This window comes from Trachemys scripta, chromosome 4 (assembly GCF_013100865.1).
Source record: "Trachemys scripta elegans isolate TJP31775 chromosome 4, CAS_Tse_1.0, whole genome shotgun sequence".
In the NCBI taxonomy this organism is placed as follows: Eukaryota; Metazoa; Chordata; order Testudines; family Emydidae; genus Trachemys; species Trachemys scripta.
In genome coordinates this window covers 9,877,323-9,899,873 of record NC_048301.1, presented here as the reverse complement: position 1 = coordinate 9,899,873, position 22,551 = coordinate 9,877,323, and the positions used below count along the sequence as shown (strand labels likewise).

General features: G+C 45.7%; 1 protein-coding gene across 10 annotated transcripts in view; it reads right to left on the bottom strand.

The window, feature by feature from the left end:
* Positions 1-22,551, bottom strand: part of SAMD4A (sterile alpha motif domain containing 4A) — a 208,589-nt gene that overhangs the window by 86,137 nt on the left and 99,901 nt on the right. Inside the window, exon 1 of one of the 10 annotated variants that reach the window (XM_034769607.1) lies at positions 12,069-12,135. The exons of the other annotated variants lie outside the window; for them this stretch is intronic. Within the exon in view, the coding sequence (XP_034625498.1) occupies positions 12,069-12,120 (52 nt within the window). The 5' untranslated portion in view covers positions 12,121-12,135. Of the gene's footprint in view, positions 1-12,068; positions 12,136-22,551 lie in introns of those variants that run through there. 10 annotated transcript variants of the gene reach the window in all.

The window sequence follows — 22,551 nt, the reverse complement described above, 5'->3', positions numbered from 1 at the left end:
GGTACTTCCAGCAATTTAAATATTTCTGATTGGCATAATACAATTATTGACCTGAAGAAGAGCTTTGTGTAGCTTGAAAGCTTTCTCCTTCACCAAAAGAAGGTGATCCAATAAAAGATATTACCTCACCCACCCTGTCTCTCAAATATAGAAAGTCACTCCAAAACATATTATTAAAGGCTCGGATTCTGCTATAGAATCTATGCAAAACTGGCCCAAAATTTTGCACTACACTTATATTTCCTTGTACGAACGTTGATCGTTTCTCAGAACATAATACACATTCTTATCAGCTTCAGATTCCTGTTTAAAAGCAAACAACTGTTTTAGCACAAAACCACTAGATGGCTTTCTGGAAACATTGATCATTCCAACTCAAACTTTGTGCAGAGATATTTCCTCCCCTCACCCCAGTGTAACTCTACACTTTGTATTTCTTCGATATCACTTCCAAACTGTCTGATTTCTCTTTGCATATCAAACTGACAGAGGTGTGGAAATGGATTTAGTGACAAAGCTATACTAACTCGAGCAAAAAAGAAAAATGTTTAATTGGTTAACAGAATTGTGATTTGAGTACATTGCATGTGTGTATAGGCCAGAAAGGCCAGCAATTTTACTTTTGCACATCATTCCGATTGTCCCAATGGGGCTCCCATCACTCAGAAGTAGTGACTATAAGCATACAAGATAGTATCAGTACAAAAATCTGGGGATGAGTGATGGGAAGAGGTCCATGGGGCAGGGTTGTTGGAGGAGAGGAGGAAGAGCAATTTCCTTTGCTTTTCCCTGTGGGCGGGTGTTCTCGGCATCTATGATGACCCACTCCATTTCCATCATCTCTAATTGACGTGGTTTAGGAACAAACTACCCCCATGAGCTATTTATTCCAGAATTGTCTATACAGGGTTTCTTGCACCTTCCTCTGACGCAGATGGTGCTGACTGTTTTCAGGGACAGGATCCTGGACTAGGCAGGCCACGGGTCTGATGCAAGTATGGCAATTTTTATGTCCTTATTGTCATGCAATACTTTATATCCGCAAGCCGAGAGAGTGAATGTCACACTTAGAGCCCTGCGCGGATACAAAAAGGTGTATCTGCAGCTGAGCCGTGATCTGCAAAAACTGTCTGTGGATTTCCAGGGCTCTAAACAGCTCCACAGGTCATTGTGCAGCAGTGACCAGTGGTGCTAGAACTGGGGGGGCAGGGGGGAGAGGGGGCACCTGTCCACTTTTTATAGGGGCGGACCCCTCTCCCTTCCCCTCTTCTTCTCCCCCAAAGGACCTCCGCAGCCAGACCAGTATGGCACCCAGCTGGGGAGCCCGGGCAGCCGTGGGGAGCCGCCGTGGACAAACCACCTGCCCGTGGTGCGGAGGGAGGCTGAGAGCCGCCCCTGGCTGTGTCCCTGCCCCCAGGCTCCCCGCGCGGCCGAGGGCAGTGATGGGTCGGCAACTCCATGCCGGCTCCCCACAGCTGCCCGCACGGCTCTCCCCAACCAGGCTCCAGCAGGGGGTGTGTGTCTCGAAGCCTCAGACCGGCCACGGTAAAAGCCAGGCAGGAAGCTGTGAGGAACCGCAGCGTGGACCCTCCACCTGCCCTGGGCGGGAGGCCTGGGGGGCAGAAACACAGGCTGGGGGCTGCTCGGGCCCCCCGCCCAGGGCAGGTAGAGGGTCTGCCGCTGCTCGCCACAGCTGCCCTCCTAGCTCTTACCATGGCCAGGCTGCGGCTCCGAGGCCTCCTCCCCCGGCCGGAGCCGGGTCGGGAAGACCTGCACTGGCAGCTGTGGGGGAGCTGCTATCCGCAAAAATGGTCCACATATATCTGCATCGGAGATCCGCGGATATAAAGCAGATACCTGCGGATTTGCAGGGCTCTAGTCACAGTCACTATCATGGCATATCCTCTTAGGGGCACCTCTCAACGCCTCTCTCTACCCCGCGGCCAGAGAGCCCCTACGGAATGACTGGAGCTACTCCCTCTTGAGTAGATCCCCCTCCCCCCGTGCAGCACTCACAAGTTATGTTAGCTGTAGCCCAGTGATCAAGAGACCCCTTTTTGGGAATGCTAGCGCAAGACAAAGAGCTGCTTGGCACTGCATTGTGATAGGTCTGACAGCGGAATAATGGTGTGACTTTGCAGGCTCACGTCACAGCACCCAGACTATAGAAAGAGGGGTTTAGTTCTGTCTTATCTTTGTGGTCACAAGAGGTGTGAATTAAAACTAGTTTAGTTATTTCAGTGCATTTTTGTGCGCAGGGCCGGCTCCAGGCACCAGCTTCTCAAGCAGGTGCTTGGGGCGGCCGCTCCGGAGAGGGGCGGCAGGTCCAGGTATTCCGCGGCAATTCGGCGGACGGTCCCTCACTCCGGCTCGGAGTGAAGGACCTCCCGCCGAATTGCCGCCGCAGATCGTGATCGCAGCTTTTTTTTTTTTTTTTGGTTTTGGCTGCTTGGGGCGGCCAAAACCTTGGAGCCGGCCCTGTTTGTGCATAGGCCTGCCTTAAGGTCCTGTCTAGACTAGGGAAATGAGGTGTCACTGCAAAAGTGTCAGCTAACAGGTGTTTAATTAACATGTTTTTAAACACCATTTACCACCTAGAGTAGACAAGGACAGTGGCTTGACTGACTAGCTATCATGTTTTTAAACACAATTATCTCTGGGCAGGTGTGCACTGCAATCGGAGATGTGACTGCATCTCGGGTAGGCATATCTGCGCTAGCTTAATTCTAGCTAGTGTGTCTACAAGTAGCAGTGAAAATGTGTTGGCAAGGCCCCGGCATGGGCTAGCAATGCAGGTATGTGCCCAGGTACAGCCAGCGCTGACTCTTCACTGCTGTTTTCAGCTGTGCTAGCCAGAGTAAAGCTAGCATGGGTATGCCTAGGGCAGTGGCTCTCAAACTTTTTTACTAGTGACCCCTTTCACATAGCAAGGTGTGACCCCCCTTATAAATTAAAAACACTTTTCAATATATTTAACACCATTATAAATGCTGGAGCAAAGCGGGGTTTGGGGGTGGAGGTTGACAGCTCGCAACCCCCCCGTAATAACCTTGTGACCCCCTGAGGGGTCCCGACCCCCATTTTGAGAACCCCTGGCCTATGGGATCTGCAATCACACCCTAACTGCTGTGAAAACATACCTTTTGTCTACAGCAGGTGTTAAATGGTGCATCATTTAAAATGTGTGAACTTCTATATTTGCTAAATACGCCTCGTTTTGCTAGTCTAGACAGAGCCTGCAAGTTTGCGCCCATAAAATATGCACCAGTAATTTCCCCACATGCATCTGAATTGCAGTTGCACAGGCAGCTGTAACTACTTGATTGTGGGCAAAATGCACTTTGATTTGCACCACAATTCTTCTTGGGGGCTCACAATTGCAGGCTTGGAGGCACACAAGGGAAGGCTGGGCTCACACTTGCTTGAATGCTGAACCTAAGTTGGAATTTTCATAGTCTCAAAACTAATCTTAGGGTGGAAGAAAGGAAGACAAGAAATGGAGGCAGTTCAGATTCTCTCAGACATTGAGCCAGTTCAGATTATTTCAGGCTCCTGTCCAAAGAACTGGGGCTGGGCCATCCCCCCTTGTAGAAATGTAGGGATTAAAAGGGCACAATTTTACTCTACCCTCATTTTACAGAATATTTTCTATTATTTCTTGCCCACAAGAGTTTAGCATTGTTGTGTGGAAAATTCAGCAGAGAGACCAGCTGTCTATCCGGTGGGGCATTCCCAGTGGTCCGCCAACTAGATACTTCCAATTTCAATACATCATTGGCATGCTGTCTGAGTGTTGCCACTCTGATTGCTTACCACCTACTATCCTCTTCCCACCTCATTTCCAACTGCCGGCCCAGCTGCGCTGCCTGCCTGTCAGCTGCCCACCTCCACGCTGAATTCGGAGTATGCTCACACGGGATATCCTGGATTATGGTCCACTCCCCCTTGTGGTAGCGTGCTCAGAATGCAGCGGGGAGGCAGCTGCATCTAGGGCCAGGACTAAGGTGGGCAGGGGCACCGGAGGTAAGTGACAACAGAAGGAAGGAAGTTGGAAGGCTTGTGTGGAGGAGGAGAATCCTGAGCACCCCATCTCAATGACATGTGTCTTCCTTCCGGCTCTCCTCCATTTGACATGTGCCTCCAACCTATCTGCTCCCGCAACACATGCGCCAATTTACAGAGCATACATCTTCCGCCCTCTCTCCCTAAAACACTCAGCCCCCTCCCCCCTGCACTCCATCCTCTCTCTTGAGACAGTCTGAAGGAGGACAGTGTGGTTTTCTGACCCAGGAAACAGTGCACCATGCATGCTGAAATAAACTGGGATTTCAAAAAAACCACGAAATGCCCGGCACCACTGACAAATAAAACAGACACTGATAACAGAAAGAAAACAAATAGAGCCTTGGCCAGACACAGCCCAGGGACTAGGGAAAGTACCGAGAATGTGGTCAGAAAGGCTCCCTGGCCCCCTAGCATATGTACAATTCAGTGGGGAGCAGCGTAGGCCAAAGGAAACACAGCCCACTACTAGCAGGGCATTGGGGTAGGGAACGTGATGGGCATTGGGAAGGAGGGAAAACTAAGTGGGCAGGGCAGTGACTGACCAGGGAGACAGGAGAAGCTCACGAGCATGGTCACCTCCCAAGGAATGCTCCTGCATCCCCTCTCCTGGTGACAAGCTCCCAATTCCACCCAGTCCCAGCAGCAAAACCAACTGGTACCAACTCCCCACAACCAGACTCACTCTCACCTTCCACAGGAGCCCCCAATTCAACTCCCTACCAATTATCAATCACGCCCAAGTACCCATGTCCTGATCTTCCTTACCCTCAGCTCCTAAACCCCTCTTCCCAGTCTGCCCAAACTCCCTCCCAGAGTTCCCCATCTCCAGCTTGGCAAAACAACGTTAAGCAAAGTACCTCCATTTCCTGTTTCAGAGATCTAGTCACTCTACCCAAGCAGTGTTTTATAGCCGTTTGTCTCCAAACAGACACTATTCATATTACAGTATCTCTCTTTTCCTCATTATAGGGGGTGTTGGTAGCCACTTGGCTACCTAACTTCCATTACAAGATTCTTGCTACCTATTTTGAGAAGCTCTATCCCCTCCATTGTTTGAGCAGAGCTTTGAAGTTTGGCGGGGACAAAGTCCCAAGGCTAGAAATGTGCCTTTCACGTGTCCCATGAAATTCCATTTAAGTTTGGCTGAGAAATATGCTTTTGAAATTAATAATTCCCCATTCTGTCACTTTAATTGCTCAGGGACATCAGTAACCAAACATGAACGTTCTAAGGAGCCGGGCTCAGCCCACAGCCAGAGTTGCAGCACACAATGTACTGGGTATGCCTGACAGCTCTCAGAGCAGATGCAGCCGGGAGGGCAGAGTATGTGGGTAAAGAGATGCCACATTAGTTTGTAAAGTCAAGCGCTCAGATGTTAGGAAATGCCACATTTATGGCTGCCTGTGCAATCTTAATTCAGTCTCCGTGTATATATGCATTATGATACACGTTAATTACATGATCACATACAATGATTTCCACGTGACCCCTGCCACGTTCAGTGCCCAAGATGGTTGTACAAGGAGGCAGAATTAAGGTTACCTGGGCAGCCATCTCCTAACTTTTGAGTGCTTTCGCACCTTTAGGTAACTTTGCAACCTAAATACAATTATTTTAACATATTTTTGTATGTAATATTCCTGCATAGTAGGAGAACAACAAGGGTAGGAGAGTTGAAGTGCTAAATTTTCACTGCTCAATTCCAGTACCTACCCTGCCACCATCTTCTCTTCCCCATGGCTAGCCATCAAATACGACAGTGTCCCTCTTCCAAGCCTTTATGAATAGGAATATCATCCATGTCTGGAGACTATGAGAACATAAACCTTTGCTGACCATAAGAAATCAATTCCAAAAGGTCATCCCAAAGTGGACTGCCACGTAGTCACTCAAGCCAGACGTGTGAATTTTCTAATGCTCCCAATGAAAAAGACTGATCACAGCAGGGCTCTATACTTTTCAAAAGGTAAAGGCCCACCTGAATGCATGAAAAATGTCGATATACACATGGATACGCAACTGTTTGCACAGTTACTGCAAATGTGCATGAAAATCAGGCCAATGTATGTGCAAGTTTGGTGCTACGTAGTGATTTGTGCTTGCAGTCCAGCAATTTGAAGATGCAGATAGAGCAACCGTGAGTGCATGGGGGCACAAGCATTTTTTTTTTCTTTTGCCTGGAAGCCTCGAGCTTCCATTTTTAAAATATCAGCCCTGCACGGAAGAAAGGAAAGAGTAGTTGACAGCATGCACGCAGAGAAATTAATCTCATTAGATGAGTCACCTGAAAGGGACCATTTCAAAACATGAGACCACGGTGAAGTGTTTTTAAAGAACCGCTCAACACAAATCCTGTCATTTTCAAAACAGAATGGAAAGTTTTGCAGCAGAAAGGAGGCTATCCTCAAACTGTCATGTATGGTTTATCAGATTTCACAAAGAGGGCACACAAATATGTCATCTGGGGCATTGACAGAGAGGTAAAAACTAATGATTTGCAATTTATAAACTAGATGACATCTTATAATAAGTAACAAGGACTATAATTAAAGACTACGCTGATTTTTAAAACTGCCCAAGGACTCTCTGAGTGACAGAGAGCATGTTTAAATCCTAAGTCTGGTATTATTACTGCACAATGGCAAGTCGGTGCATTTAAGAGCTCCAGTTGTTAGTAAATTACACTTAAATTGCTGTTTTAATTATACTCCTGCTTTCAGTTTAATAACATTTACTATAAAAGAAGGCCCACAAGTGCATTCAGATAATTTGTTCAGGGAAGAAATGGCTAAGAATTAGATGTGCACATCCCAAAGTTATCGGCTAAATGGAATAACTGAACAATATTGCTAAATGGCAACAATATTCCAAGTGGGATGCAATCTAAGAGAAAAAGTAGAAATGGTATTAAAAAATTCAATGAAAAAAATTAAACTCTAAAAAATACGCATCTTGGTAAGTAGTCCAAAACCCCTCCGGAGTGATTCCAGACGGCCACAGCTTGCCTTTCCCTCTATTTGCATGACTCCTTCAGGCTGTGATCACATCATATTGTGTAAGCTAAGCAGTGCCAAGCCTGGCTAGTAGCTAGCTGGGAGTCCTAAAAGGAAAGCCTACATGTACCAAAGGGAGTGAAACTGGTGACGTAGTAGTTAGCACTACTAGGCCTGATCTACGCTGGTGTTTTAGCCAATGGTGCAGCTGCAATGGTGCAAACTACTAGTATAGATTCTATTTGTGCTGGTCAGTTTACCCTAATTTCAGTCTGGTGCAGCAGTGGTGTAAATTGTGTCTACTCTAAGGGTTTGCAGTGGTGGTGATGAAAGTCCCAGTGTAGACAAAGCTTTACTCAGTAGGGCCTGATCCTGGGAGGTTCTGAGTGTTTTCTACAAGGAGCTGGGTGCTCCCAAATGCCACAATTTTCAGCCCCTTGCAGGATTGGTATGGCGTTAGGGAGGACTGTGCTATTGTATGTACCACCTTTCAGCTGAGGCATAACAAATAATGTCCGGACCACTTGTGGCCATTGAAGATCCTCTGGCATTACACAAGTAGTTTGATTAACCTCTATGGGCCAAATCCTCAACTTGTGTAAGCGGTCAGAGTGACATGAAATCAACGGAACTAACGATTTACACCAATGAGGATCTGGCCCAGTCTGTCTAAATTCCTATTACATTAGGTAACGAGCCACCTTCTCCCTACCTAATTCCCGGTGCACTATCAGTTAAATACAGCATTCTTCGCTGCTTGTCCTAAATTCTTGTGTACTATTGCCGTGTACTGTTAAACAGCTGCCATATTCCACCCCAGGAGTGGCTGAATTTTGATGATGTCTGAAGAGATCCTTAGATAGTGTCTGTTAGGGAAAAAACTGGCATCCAGATAAAAATATTTAAATTATTAGTTATTAGTAATTGTTACCACCTGTAACTTGAACTTTTAAAATGTTATATTTCGTATGGGTGAAATGGGGTCTCATCTTTTCTTCCTGAGCTAACGTGACATCAAAAGAGCAATGTTAATGAAATGGGAATAAAACGAATCAACTAAATCTTTTAGAATCCCTCGGTATATCCATCCGGAACATCCCTTCTTTCTGTTGTTGAAAATTATCAATCCTTCAGCTCCATAGAATAAAAACTTCAATTAGTGCCTTTTCCATACTGTATCTGACGCCATTTAAAACAATCTTCATGGTAAAGACTGTTGCAAACTCGTCAGTCACACAATATTGAGAGACAGCAGAATTTGATGCACTTAATTAAACTGACTTTTAAATGTCTGTGCCGGGAACACTGGGGACTGCTTCTACTCCATCAAAAGTCAATGCAAAATTTCCACTGAGGGCAAAGGGAGCAACATCCGGACCCAGTGCACTGACAGCCATTTCTAAAGAAGTCTGTATATGGGGCCAGACAATGCAGCAGTGATGCATAAGGTGGTGTAACTCAGATCCCACTACACTCCTTAGGACTGCTCATCCTTGCTCTGGAGCTGAGCTGAGCACAGGGTCTGGGGACTGGATCCTTCACCACTGAAGTTTTGCCATTAATTTCAATAGATACAAGTTGAAGCATTGGAGAGAGGGTGGCTTTGTGCCACCTTTTGGACTACTGTATCCTGGGGGCCAAGTCAGTCCCCACCTCAGGTTTCAGAGTAGCAGCCGTGTTAGTCTGTATCCGCAAAAAGAACAGGAGTACTTGTGGCACCTTAGAGACTAACAAATTTATTTGAGCATAAGCTTTCGTGGGCAGCACACTGGCTCAGGGGCTGCTCTAGTCTGTGCCAAAAACAGCCAGGGACCATTCCTATCCCAGACCAATGACATGGCCAGTCCCAGCAAATGTCAGAGAATCTGCCAGAGGCCAGGGATATCTGTTAGAGGCCTGTTTCCCTAAAGCCCCTCCCCTGCAGGTCTCTCACGTGCCCGCAGACACATGGAAATATTTGGGCCTCTATGAGAAGAGTAGGCAAGATCCCTTACCAGAACAAGCCTCAAGCCTCACTAAAAGCTAGTAGAGGCCAGCAGAACTCAGTAAAGAGTATCAAAGAGCAGAAGTGTTCATGGAATGTTAAAGGAGGTAATTAGGGCTCTATTGTTTACCTCCCAAAGCTCCCATATCTAGATTTATGAACCCATGAAGGAATTCACATTGGGCCCCAGCTGGCCATTTATGGGACTGTCTTTCTGTATCTCATTCCAGGAGCGACTTCATTCTCTTTCTAACCCGTCTGTTTTGGGACATGTGAAGCATTTAAAGAGTAGGTGCCGTCTTTGAAAAATAAGTGAGAATTGAGTTAGCAATACCACAATGAGAGGCAATATAGATAGATAATACTGCACAAACAAACATGAAAACACACCCACACAGAATTGGAATCTGCATTCTGCAACAGCAATTCCAGCAACCTCACACTGTAGGCCAGTGACTCTTAAAACTGCATCCAAGGGCCACCAGTGATCCATGGAAAACTTGCCAGTGATCCACTGAAAGCTATCTGGTCACACGGTGCTGGCCCTCCTCATTTCCAGCTGCCACATCACATTAAAGGAAGCTAAAAATACATTAAATACTTTCCTAATATTCCTTTTCCACATAAGCAATTGCTACAGTTGCTGCAGAGAAGTTATGCGACTGCAATAGGAGGAGAGGTGAATACACTATGGAGAATAGCAGGGCAAGTGGTCTAGTGCTAGGAAGATGGACCATTAGATGTGGTCCATGCTAAGAAGGAGTTTGAGAGCTCCCTACTTTAGGCTACACAGATAGTAAAACAAAAACTAGAGTTGAAAGCAAACAAAGACAAAGCGCTAGAAAATCTATAGTAGGGAACACTCCTGAACTGACATGAGCACAGATTAGATCATTTACTAAAGTAGGTCATTTCTGACTTTAACTTCCATGATGGTTCTATGATTAAGAAGTTTCACAGGTGTTAACTACCAGAATAAGCCCTGATATCCCTTTGATTGTTATTCATCGGAATCAATGGAGTTATGCTAGGGACGAATTTAGCTTGTAGGCATTGTCAAAAAGATACCATATGGACATCAGCAAAAATGTTAACAATCTCATAGTTGCCTGATGTAGTAGTTATACATGTACGGAATATATGTGGTATACATTCACTGATGCTCCAGGAATGTCCATGTAAACACAGAAATACACAGAGAACAGGATTCAACAACAAATGAGTACATATATAGGGTGTCTCATTATAATTTGTTTGTGAAAAGGGAGTTATGGAAAGTAGAATCTAGGAGCAGTGTCTGAGGCTAGCATCACATAAGCAAGCTTGTTGATGCAGCTCTGTCAATGCACCCCACTTTTACCCTACAACAATCCTGCTATTCCACTCTTGAAACTATGAGTCAGGTTGGGTGCTGTTTTCATGGTGTGTACAAATGTCCACTGGGGACTAGAATAAGAGCAGCAAATTCATTTTCACTTTTGAAGCCAGATCTGGGGAGATGAAAAACTTGGTTCTGTGCTGCTGGGAACTCATCTTTCCACTAAGTTCTCCAAGGCAATGATAGTTAGGGCCCAGGCCTGTATCCCTGATACATGGGTGTATTTCTTACTCCCGTGAGGAGACTTGCTGATTTTGTGTGAGGAAAGCCTGGAGGAGCAGCCCTTTAACTTATTATGTTCAGCTTGAACAAAAAGTTGTTGGGATGTTTCAGCCAGACAACAGCAAGTCTGGGGATGATAAAGACAAAGGGTAAGTCACTGAGGCCAGACTGAGAAAAAAGCCATGAGGACTCTTCATGAAATTATGTCCCAGATAGCCTAATAAACAACAAATACTTAACCATCCCAGTGAATGCACAGATGTAGGCCTCAGCTGGTGCTGAATTAGCCAACGGAGGGAGCTCATTGTTCTTCATCAAGAAAAACGGTATTATGAAGAAAAAATTAACTATTTTGTTACATATTGTATTAAAGTGAAGAACCTTCAGTTTGTCCCTCCCTTCATAGAGACATCCACAACCACAAAGTAATCTGGTTCTATTGAACTACAATGTGTGCAGAAGAACAAGGATTTTCCTACTTTTTGCTATATTTCCCCCCATAAGTAGCAAACTTAGGAGTGCTCATGTTATTGTAAGGTGGGCTGTATAACACCAGAAGGAATCGATTTCCAGTGCTTGTTAATGGCAAGCTACAATCAGCTTTCCCATTAAGTGTGCTTCTGGAGAGAGAGTACCAGTAGCAGGATTTTTTCTTTTCGAAATTGGATACAGATAATATGATTTTCACTCCAAAAGCAGAAATGTTCAGGAAACTCGGGGGGGGGGGGGGGGGGGGGGGGGGGGGAGATAAAGTCTTTTTTTTCCCAAGAAATATTTAATACCAAGCCAAAATACACAGATACTTTGAATTTTCTTGCCATGCATCTGGTGGGAAATTTTATGGTTTTGTTTCTAGGCCAGAGTGTTGCACCCTTTTGCTTCAGATACCATGAAAACGGGACAGTTACTTAGAAATATTACTCTAAGCTTGGCACTAGAACACTTGGATGTGACGTTTGTCAGTGGAGAGCACCTCAGGGCATCTGGCTTAGTTAGAAAAGGGAAAAGACATGCTGGTAAAATTTTCTAACGCACCCAAATTACAACCTTTGAAAACAGGAGTAGGTCAAAGTGGACTGGGGAACAATTGGTTCGTGGCACCAGTGTCTAGACAGAGACTTAGGGAGTGGCATGTTAGTGCGATGCAGATTTACACCCCAGCTTGCTGCAGACTAAGTGTCCATGTAGCAAACCCTCAGTTGCTTTCAACATTTTGCCTGTTCTCTCTCCACGGGCTCCGAGCACATCACGGGAGAGATAATCCTCTGCACTAATTTCACAAGCTGTGGCCCAGCAGACAGGGTCCCAATGAGCAGTGGGTGTGACAGTGAAAGTGCTGCTAATATCTGGAGAGGAGGGAGAGCACACAAACCTGAGCAACAGATGGAGAGCCTGAGAATTCTGCCCAACTGATTAGTGCACTTACCGCTGTGAGCTGCAGCGAGGGGCAGGGCCGAGCCAGGGACTCTGAAGAACATCACACTTGCCAAGAGGCTAGAGTGATTGGCTGGAAAAAGCTCACTGTCAGAAATGAATGTTCTAAACTCGACAGGCCAGGCATCTCGGGGATGATCCAAAGGTCACAACTCGCCTCTCTCATATGCTACAATCTGGATGCAGAGTGGGTTAGACACAGGCAAAAAGAAACCTGGCAATCCTGGAACAGCAGCAATTGTGAGCCTGAGAGCTAGATGGGCTGAGGGTCCCTCTGAAGGTTCCCAGTTACTCCCAAAGCACAGGTACAAAACAGTATAGAAGGTAAATCAGACAGAAACATGGTGGTAGCCATTGAGAGAGCAGCGTTCCTTTAGACTCCACAGAAATAACTTGGACTCCAGGATCACTCTGAGGGACAGATGACTAGGAAAAACTCCCCACAGGATTTAAGACGGCTTGATACCTGGCAATGATAAACAGCGAGAATACCCACTTTCTAAGCGAAAGCAGAACTAGGCCAACCTTGCTAGTCTCCCAACCAACATCATCTTTTTGAGGACAGAAACATTTCCAGCCAGTGACAAACAAGCAGCCTCACTCAGAGGCCCTTGTCATGCCCAAGAGAGCTGGTCTCCAACAGCAGCAAGAGACCTACAGCAATCTGTTGGGCACAGGAGCCAGGGTGGGGGTCTTTGCCTTGCTGGACTGGCAGTCTAAGGAATAAGCCCACTTTTACCCACAAAGGCCTGTTGATATTTCCTCAACACTTCCTTGGGCAGGCGACTCCTGTGCATCAGGGCCATCCTGTTTCTAGCCTCAATTAGGTGAGGAGGGCTCCTTTCAAACTATAAGGTTTATCTTAATCCTTTATCTTAGCTTAATCCTCCTCACTTAAGGCAAATGGAAGCTCAAGAACGATAAGTGTGGTCCAGTTGCGTTCTGGGCAGCAGCTGTGGAATCACTCAGAGAGTGATACATTCTTCTGCTTCAGGTCATCTGCACAGGAAAGAGGCACTGGAACACAGAAAGCAAGAGTGTCCTTCCCTGAAGAGGGGGAAGGAAGGACGTCATGGCACATGCAGAGAGGAATCTAGAAATGGCTCCAAAAACTTTACTTTGGGTGGGCTGCTGACCTCCGACCATTAGAGGAGGACGAGTCATTTATCAGTTTCCAATGAATATAGTGAGGAAGTGGAATCATCAAACATGGGATGTCAGGCCTAGTAGACTGACTGCCATTGGCCCCTAGCTTAGTGGTTTGCGCATTGGCCTACTAAGCCCAGGGTTATGAGTTCAATCCTTGAGGGGGCCATTTAGGGGTCTGGGGATTGGTCCTGCTTTGAGCAGGGGGTTGGACTAGATGACCTCCTGAGGTCCCTTCCAACCCTAATATTCTATGATTCAATAGAAGAAAGACATCCATTCTGGCTCCTGTGTCGAACAGCTTTCGTTGGCTGGTGTGCAAAGTGCCACAAAAAAGTTATCTTAGATTGAACAGCATTCAGCTTAAAACCACCCACGACTCTGCCAAGCCCAGATGGCATAGCAATAGACCGGGTCAGAGAGGATTAAAGGCATAATTGAACAGCCATTTTTACAGAAAGCTTCCATAAGTCTCCACGACCTCTTGGAGATAGTGCACCTAAGTGATGCTACAGACGTTGTTTGCTTTGCCGCTTTAAGGGGCACTAGAAGAACCAGATGTATATGAATTCCCTCTCCACTTTTCCTCACATCAGAACTCCACTGTCCTATATGCCCCTGCATTAATTTAATTTCAGATTTTTAGAGGAACTTTGTAGGATATAAGAACCTGAACTGTATTTAAAAATAATCTGGGGTTTCTAGATCCCTCATTTAAAGCTAATCCACAAGAATGATAAAAACCTTCATAGTTTTCAGTGGAATATAATGTACACAAACACATGGCACACAGGAAATATTCCTTTGGCATTTTTATATTCCATGCAAACTTTTTAGAAACAGCTCCAGTGAAATGCAGACACGTTTCATCAAAGGCTAAAAAAATTATCTGAATGTCAGTAGTGGATTGCCTAACATGGATAAAGGATTTAGAAGGGAAAAAAGTAATACTAAAAATAAGATATGAAGGGTATGGGAGGTATTGATATACAGCACATGGTTTAAACTGTTAATCATTGAACAGATTCCAGTACAAAAATAAAGAGACTGAAGTTGCACATAATACAGGAGCTGGTCTATTTATAAACCCTTCTGTGTAAAGGGCAAGCAAATGTTGGAGACTGGGAGGGAGGGGAGAATCACCAATATATTGATGTAAAATAAGTAGACATTTTAGTGTTGTAAACAAAATAAAAGTGAGTTGTAAAAGAGACGCTGTACTACAATCATGTGATCAGCATTTACTGCTCCCCTGCATGTGACTGTCCTCTCAATTTAGCTAGTAACTGACTCCATTTGACCTGTAATAACACCACTCCAAAATTAGAGTCCTCAATTTGACTTGGCCACAGTCCCTCCCTCAGAGCAAAATACAGCATCCGTTTTTGTTGTTGGTTTTTTGTTTTTTTCTTTTTTGCACATTCATAATACTCTCCTTGTCAGCTGCCAATTCAAAGCCCTGCTGGAGTCAGATTTAGCTTTTCCTATACATTTTTTTTTCTGGGTAGTGAAAGAGCACAGTGGAAAACCACCAAGAGATGAAAACAAAAACAAAATCAGACAAAAATTCCAAGTAAGTGACATTCGGCTGGAAAAGCTCAATGACTCATGCGCAAATAAAATCTGCCTAAATTCACTGCTGTATGACGCAAACCACTGGCTACAACATACAAAAGGGCAGAATGAAATCATCCACAATTAAATTCATCTTGGAAGACTGGAAAAGCAACAACATCCACTAGACTCCCCCAGTTAACAGGAAACACAAAAGAGGGAAGTTAATTGTAGTGAGAACATCCCCAGCCCTCCCACGGTTTTCTCCCACCCATTCCTCATGCTATCACTCATCATTCTTAATAATCTGCATGATTCGCTCTGTCACATACCAATCTCTCAAGCTGTTCTAAAGGACAGGGACCCAGAGGGAACATTGGGCTGCCAGATCTCAATGAGCTTTCCTAGCAAAATATTTCACAAATAAAAAAAACCCCTATGTATATGTAAAAAGGGAGGGAGTAGGAGAAGACAGTCCGGCTTAACCTCAAACCCACAGCGCAAAATCCTGGCCCCGTTCAAGTCAACGGCAAAACTCCCTTTGCCATCAGGGGAGCCACTGACTTTGCATTGTGGATTCTTCTGTAATACTACCGAGCAATCCCACAATACTTCACAGTCTCAAACACTGGGCCAAATCCTACTCATCGCTGACTTCCGTGGGACCATGTAAATGAGCAAGGCAAGCTGGATTTCACCTAGTAATTGAATCCTTACCTATTCCACGGAGGTGTATTCAATAGAAGCGGTGTAAAATTCTTCTCCTTCTACAGATAGGCCAAGGGCCAAATCCTGCTCATCTTGCATGTAGTTAGTCCCACTGGCTTCAGTGCAACCACTCGTGAGAGTAACAGGCAGAATTTGAGGCACAGAGAAGTTGAATGAATTAGCCACGGCCACAAAGCAAGTCAGTAAAGCAAGGACATGTTTATACTATACATATAAAATGATGGGGTCTAATTTAGCTCAAGAAAAGAGATCTTGGGGTCATTGTGGATAGTTCTCTGAAAGCATCCACTCAATGTGCAGCGGCAGTCAAAAAGTGAACAGAATGTTGGGAATCATTAAGAAAGGGATAGATAAGAAGACAGAAACTATCATATTCGCACTATCTAAATCCATGGTAAGCCCACATCTTGAATACTGTGTGCAGATGTGGTCGCCACATCTCAAAGAAGATATATTGGAATTGGAAAAGGTACAGAAAAGGGCAACGAAAATGATTAGGGGTATGGAACAGCTTCCGTATGAGGAGAGATTAATAAGACTGGGACTTTTCAGCTTGGAAAAGAGACAACTAAGGAGGGGGTATGATTGAGGTCTATAAAATCATGACTGGTGTGGAGAAAGTAAATAAGGAACTGTTATTTACTCCTTCTCCTAACACAAGAACTAGGGGTCACCAAATGAAATTAAGAGGCAACAGGCTTAAAACAAACAAAAGGAAGTATTTCTTCACCCAACACACAGTCAACCTGTGGAGCTCTTTGCCAGAGGATGTTGTGAAGGCCAAGATTATAACAGGGTTCAAAAAAGAACTAGATAAAAGGTGTCCCTAGCCTCTGTTTGCCAGAAGCTGGGAATGGGCGACAGGGGATGGATCACTTGATGATTCCCTGTTCTGTTCATTCCCTCTGGGACACCTGGCATTGGCCACTGTCGGAAGACAGGATACTGGGCTAGATGGACCTTTGGTCTGACCCAGTATGGCTGTTCTTATGTACTAAAAGTGAAGGTATGGTTGTTAAAATGGGTAGATTTACCCGTGTTAGCTTTAACATAGCTATCTTAGGTAACAATAGCAGTGTAGATGGGCTTCAGCACAGGGCTAGCTGCCAGAGTACAAGCCTGCCAGGCCAGGGCCCCTGGATATGAATTCTGGTTTGCTAGCCCACACTGAACCCTGTGCCACCACATCTACACTATTGTTACCTGCGCTAACTAGATTAAAACCAGCCTGGGTATGGCTACCCATGCGACAATCACACCTTCACTTGCAGTGCAGACCTACCTTAGGTGTGTGGCAGAACTGGAAGTAGAACCAAGAGGTTCCAATATCCACTACTAGGCCATGCTGCCTTTAGAAAGCCAATCTAGATAGTCTTGTATGGAGCAGATCAGGGAGGTCCTCACCATTTTTCATAGTGTGATTTCAGGTCCGTTTACCAACCTGCAAAGCAGTTCTCCTCAGATGCATACCCCAATTTTTTCAATAGTCCTTGGGAATGGTGCAAATGAGATGCTGATATTTAAGGGCATTCCTGGTTTCTAAGGAAGCCAGGTTGCAGCAACAGGGCAAACCCACTTCAGCAGGGAATCCAGAGACAGGAAATGAGAACAGTCTGAGCCCTCCAGGGAACCTCAAGTGACCAGCTTTAGAGGTTATGATTTAGGAGATAGAAACTGCTGAAAAAGACAATCTCGTCTGAGGTTCCCTGTTTCCACATAGACTTTTAGTGGATGAAATGACATTCAGAATATATCAGTGAGTGCTCATCCGGGCATGGGGGAACGATAGCTCCCCAAGCACACACAACTGTCTGCAGTCAACAACACAATGAGAAGGGTCTTACATATAGGTAACTTAGACTGGGATTTTAAAGCAGCTGCCAAACTCAGGTGCCCAACTGCAGCTGGAATTCAGTGAGAGTTGGTGCTTAAATCCCGTAGGTCTTTGAAAATCTTTGGTGTCTTCAACCACTGAAGCTAATCCAACCACATCAGATTAACCCTATCCAGGTAGCCGGCTAATCTGAATCAAGTTTGAATAATACCACATTAGCAATTACCTCACCCCATTTCTCCTTGAGTTATACAATATACATCAGACAATAGGAGTCAAAATCAAACAGCGTTTAGAACTTTTTCCCTATGGGCCATTGGCTTTTCAGTACTATCTAATGCAGTGGGCAGTTTTGGAAGGCCATCTTCTGCACTTTGAAGGATGCATGGAGTTCTGAGCCACTGAAAGTCCTCTCCTATTCTGCAGGTTGCTACATTTAATGGCTCTATGTTGGTACAGTATATATGCAACTATGGCTGCATTATCAGTCTCTAGCTTCTGGGTGTGAATCAGCACCCAAACAACTCTGTTTAAGCTTCAATTAATTACTCTCAATATTTGTGAAGATCTCTGATTTCTCAGTCTTCAAAGGTGTGAAAACCATTATTAAAACCACAGTCTCTTTCCTTAAGGATTCAGCTTAAATTTTCTACCCCACTGCCTGCAAACTGCTCCTCAGCAGATCCCTTACCAGTTTTCTAGTGTCTCATCCTTGATCATGAGGCAAAATACTCGCTATCCCTCAGGCTACCAAAGCTGAGGCAGAAAGTGAGGTGGAGGTCGGTAAATTAACGGAGGACAATCAAGGTAACTACATAATTATCTTGGGAAGGTCATGGCCCAGGAGTAGCTTTATTTGGGTTTTATATCAGCCATATCTGGGCAGTTACTAGATCATTTGTTAAAAGTTATACTGCCCATTTAAGCTTCCAGTGGGTGGATTCACTCCAGGGTCTACTCCACTGTTACTATTGATTTATAGTGCGGTAGTGTCGAGAGGCCTCCAACCAAGATCAGGGCCCCACGGTGCTTGGTGCTGTACAAACTCACAGTAAGAAACAGGCCCTGCCCCAAAGAGCTTGCAGTCTATATGGACAAGAGGTGGGAAGGGAAACAGAGGAAGAGAGAGATGAAGTGACTTGTCCATGGTCACACATCAGGTCAGTGGCAGAGCTGGGGAAAGGACTCTGGTTGTCTCAGTCCTAGCTCAGTTCCCTGCCCACTGGACTGCATTGCCTCTGAGAGTCAGGAGGGATAGCTCAGTGGTTTGAGCATTGGCCTGCTAAACCCAGGGTTGTGAGTTCAATCCTTAAGGGGGCCATTTAGGGATCTGGGGCAAAAATCTGTCTGGGGATTGGTCCTGCTTTGAGCAGGGGGTTGGACTAGATGACCTCCTGAGGTCCCTTCCAACCCTGGTATTCTATGATTCTATGAAACATAGGCTCTGGCAGTAGAAAATCCAACTGGAGGTGGACTGTGGCAGCACAACATTCTCCTCCCTTCTACCAGGAAACTGATGTGGCCCAGAAAGGGATGGGATTGGGCTGGTCACTTCAGTGCTCTTCCCCTGGAATGGATCCCCCAGGCGTGGCACTCCTCACTGGAAAAGGCAGGTGCAATATGCATTTTCCTGGGTCAGCAGGGCTGACTCTGGCCCTAGGTGCAGATGTATGCAAGTAAAGCCCCACAAGACTCAGGTTAGTGCAACTGGCACGTGGGAGGTGAGGTTAGCCCTGGTGTGGGTCTTTGTTTAATCCACTACAGCATCCAGAAAAACCAGACTCACTGAGCATCCTCACGGAGAAGCAACGTTGCGCTTACTCTCCGACCAGGTTCTAATTCCTTTCACCCTACCTGGCCCTCATCTGATGTAATCTTAGGTCTGTGTATATGTATTTCCCACTTACTTCTACCATCCTCCTCTCTGTCACCTCCCCCTTATTAAAGGAACCCCAGCCGTAGCTCCTGTCCTGTCCTCCAATCATGGATCATTTACTGGCTCTTTAGAGTGTGTTCCACACTAAGGACACTTGGTGCTGACCCAGCACTTTTCAAACATTCATTAACTTTCCCCCATAACACCACTGCAAAGCAGGTATTGTCAAAGGTCTAATAACTTGTTCAAAGTCCCATAGGAAGTCAGAGACGAGACTGGAACTCAGGACCTCCGGGCGCTAATATCATGCTCTGTCCACTAGATTGCACTGCAGTTCTCAAGACAGGGGTCCATCTGTGATGGGCATAGCACAAAAGGTTCAGTTAAGTATTCACCCCCTTTTGCTGAAATTTCAAGTGGTGTCTGGACAGGGCGGAAAAAAAAAACGGCAAAAAATAGCCCTTCCTATGCTTGTTTTACTTCTTGCCCAAACCAGGGAGGGCAAAAATTAAAGAGCTCGCCAAACTTTTTTAAACACTGGAAAAGGTTGTGGTTCAGTTTGAGGTTTGGCCTGGTTCTTAATTCATCTGAACCCATTTGTCTATCCCTGCAAACCACAGGGTCATGGAGTCTATTGCTACACAAGATTGCCACAGTGCTATAATCTATTTACTCTGTGTGCGTCTTTCTCCAGCGCACACGCACCCCTGACGTATACTGAACACAGGAGAACCCTGACATGCAGAAACAGACCTCTACAGCCTGATACAGCACAAGCTAAACAGCGCGAGTTACCACTACAGCACAGATATTTCACAGCCAGGCTATGTGGCACCTGCACACCTCAGTGAAAATGTCCCTGCCAATTAGCAAGCATTTCTGTAGAATAGTGACTGAGCTGTAAATTCAAACCTCAGACCATCGGCCAGCTGTGACAATTTTGTCAACTCTCATGATTTTATTGCAAATCTTGCAATATTTGGTGTTTTTCTTAAAGTCCCAGCTCCCAGAGTCAGGTGATTACAGGAGACTCTCAGCTTTAAATTTTTTTTAAAAGAAAGTTTCTTGCCCTCATGGTTGAAAAGAAAAGCTTGAAAATGTGCACCTAAAAGCTCAAAACCCTGAAGGCAAATAAAATGAACCAAAATGTATTCTTTAGAAATCTAATGATTTTAAAGATTTTGGAGGGGCCTGATTCCGGATTTTTGAATGTTTGGGGTTGAATATAGTGTTCTAATAAGGAAGGATTAGCAGTGATAAGATGAGTCTATAGTGTCACAACCACTCATGTAGGCCATCAGTTTGCTTTTTCTACCAAGGTGCATACAGTCCCATCCGAGTACCATTAGCCCAATATTCTCATTTGGCTAATGAAATGGAAGACTTAAGCCAGGCCTTAAAAACCTCTAAGGATGGAGATTCCACCATCTCCATAGGTAACCCATTCCAGTGCTTCACCACCCTCCTAATGAAATAATGTTTCCTAATATCCAACCTAAACCTCCCCCCCGGCAACTTGAGACCATTGCTCCTTGTTCTATCATCTGGTACCACTGAGAACAGTCAGATCCATCCTCTTTGGAACCCCTCTTTGGGTAGTTGAAAGCAGCTATCAAATCCCCCCTCATTCTTCTCTTCTGCAGACTAAACAATCCCAGTTCCCTCAGCCTTGCCTCGTAAGTCATGTGCCCCAGCCCCCTAATCATTTTTGTTGCCCTCCGCTGGACTCTTTCCAATTTGTCCACATCCCTTCTGTAGTGGGGGGACCAAAACTGGGTGCAATACTCCAAGTTTGGCCTCAGCAGTGCCAAATAGAGGAGAATAATCACTTCCTGCGATCTGCTGGCAATGCTCCTACTAATACAGCCCAATATGCCGTTAGCCTTCTTGGCAACAAGGGCACACTGCTGACTCATATCCAGCTTCTCGTCTAATGTAATCCCCAGGTCCTTTTCTGCAGAACTGCTGCTTAACTAGTCGGTCCCCAGCCTGTAGTGGTGCATGGGATTCTTCCGTCCTAAGTGCATACCCTCCAGCGTATCTACCTCTCCCGCCAGCTTAGTGTCATCTGCGAACTTGCTGTTCCATGGTGAACCAGGACCAGAGGTGAAAGTAACGTAAAGGACTTACCAGTATGCTGGAGTCCTGGGCAGGGGGGAGCGGGGCCTCAATCAGAAGGGGCGTGGCCTCAACCAGAAGAGATGGGGTCTTTAAATCACTGCCCGAGGCCCCGGCCACCGCCGCTACGCAGTGGGGCCCAAGTGGCGATTTAAAGGGCCCAGGGCTCCGGCCGCTGGGGGAGCCCCGGACCCTTTAAATTGCCACTGGAGCCCCAATGCGTAGTGGCAGTGGCCAGGGCCTCGGGCAGTGATTTAAAGGGCTTGGGGCTCCAGCCACTGATGGAGGAGCAAACGGAGATGCTGAAGTCCCTAATCACACTGCAGGCACACATGCTCGCCCCCTCTGCAGCCAATACAGAACTGCTTCCGTGCCCTCCCCAAACTCCTCCCACACATTCCTTACATCTTCCTGGCCCATCGCAGTACCCTGTTCGCTCCACCCCAGCTTCCAAAATGATAGCTGGAGTTACACACAGCTCTGAGAGCCTACATCAGGAGACTGCCCATCACTGTAATCTCCCTTTCCACCAAGCTTCTTCTGCGTGTTGTTACTTGGTATTTAATAAAAACATACTCTCTGAAAGATAATCAATCTTTATGTGTCTCCCACACACGGTGATTGCGGCTGGAATTAACACACAGTGGTAATTAGAACATTTGCAGACTACAAATCATGGTCAGGAAGCAATCAACAAAATTTTCATGGAAGGAGGCAAGTTAACAAAGCATGGAGAGTGCTTTATAGAAAGATGCATTACTGATGCTCATTGTCAAAATGGTGCCTCGAAGCCTCCTGGATTCGAATAGCCCCCCATTGTGCCCCTCCATTAGTCCTTGTATCTGGCTGCTCAAAATCAGCTGCTAAGAGATCTGCCTCTACACTCCACCTTGGGGGAAACTTTTCATCCTTAGCCTCACAAATATTATATGGCGTAGCGGGCTGCTATGACCATGGGAATATTTTCCTCATTTAGGTCTAACCTGTCATAAAGGCATTGCCAGCGAGCTTTTAATCTGCCAAATGCACAGTCAGCGGTCATTCTACACCCACTTGGCCTATTGTTAAAGTGCTCCTTGCTGCTGTCCAGGTTTCCCATGTAAGGCTTCATGAGCCACGGGAGTAAGGGGTACACTGAGTCTCCCCGGATCACTATGGGCATTTCAATATCTCCCACTGGAATCTTCTGGGCTGGAAAGAAAGTCCCTGCTTGGAGCT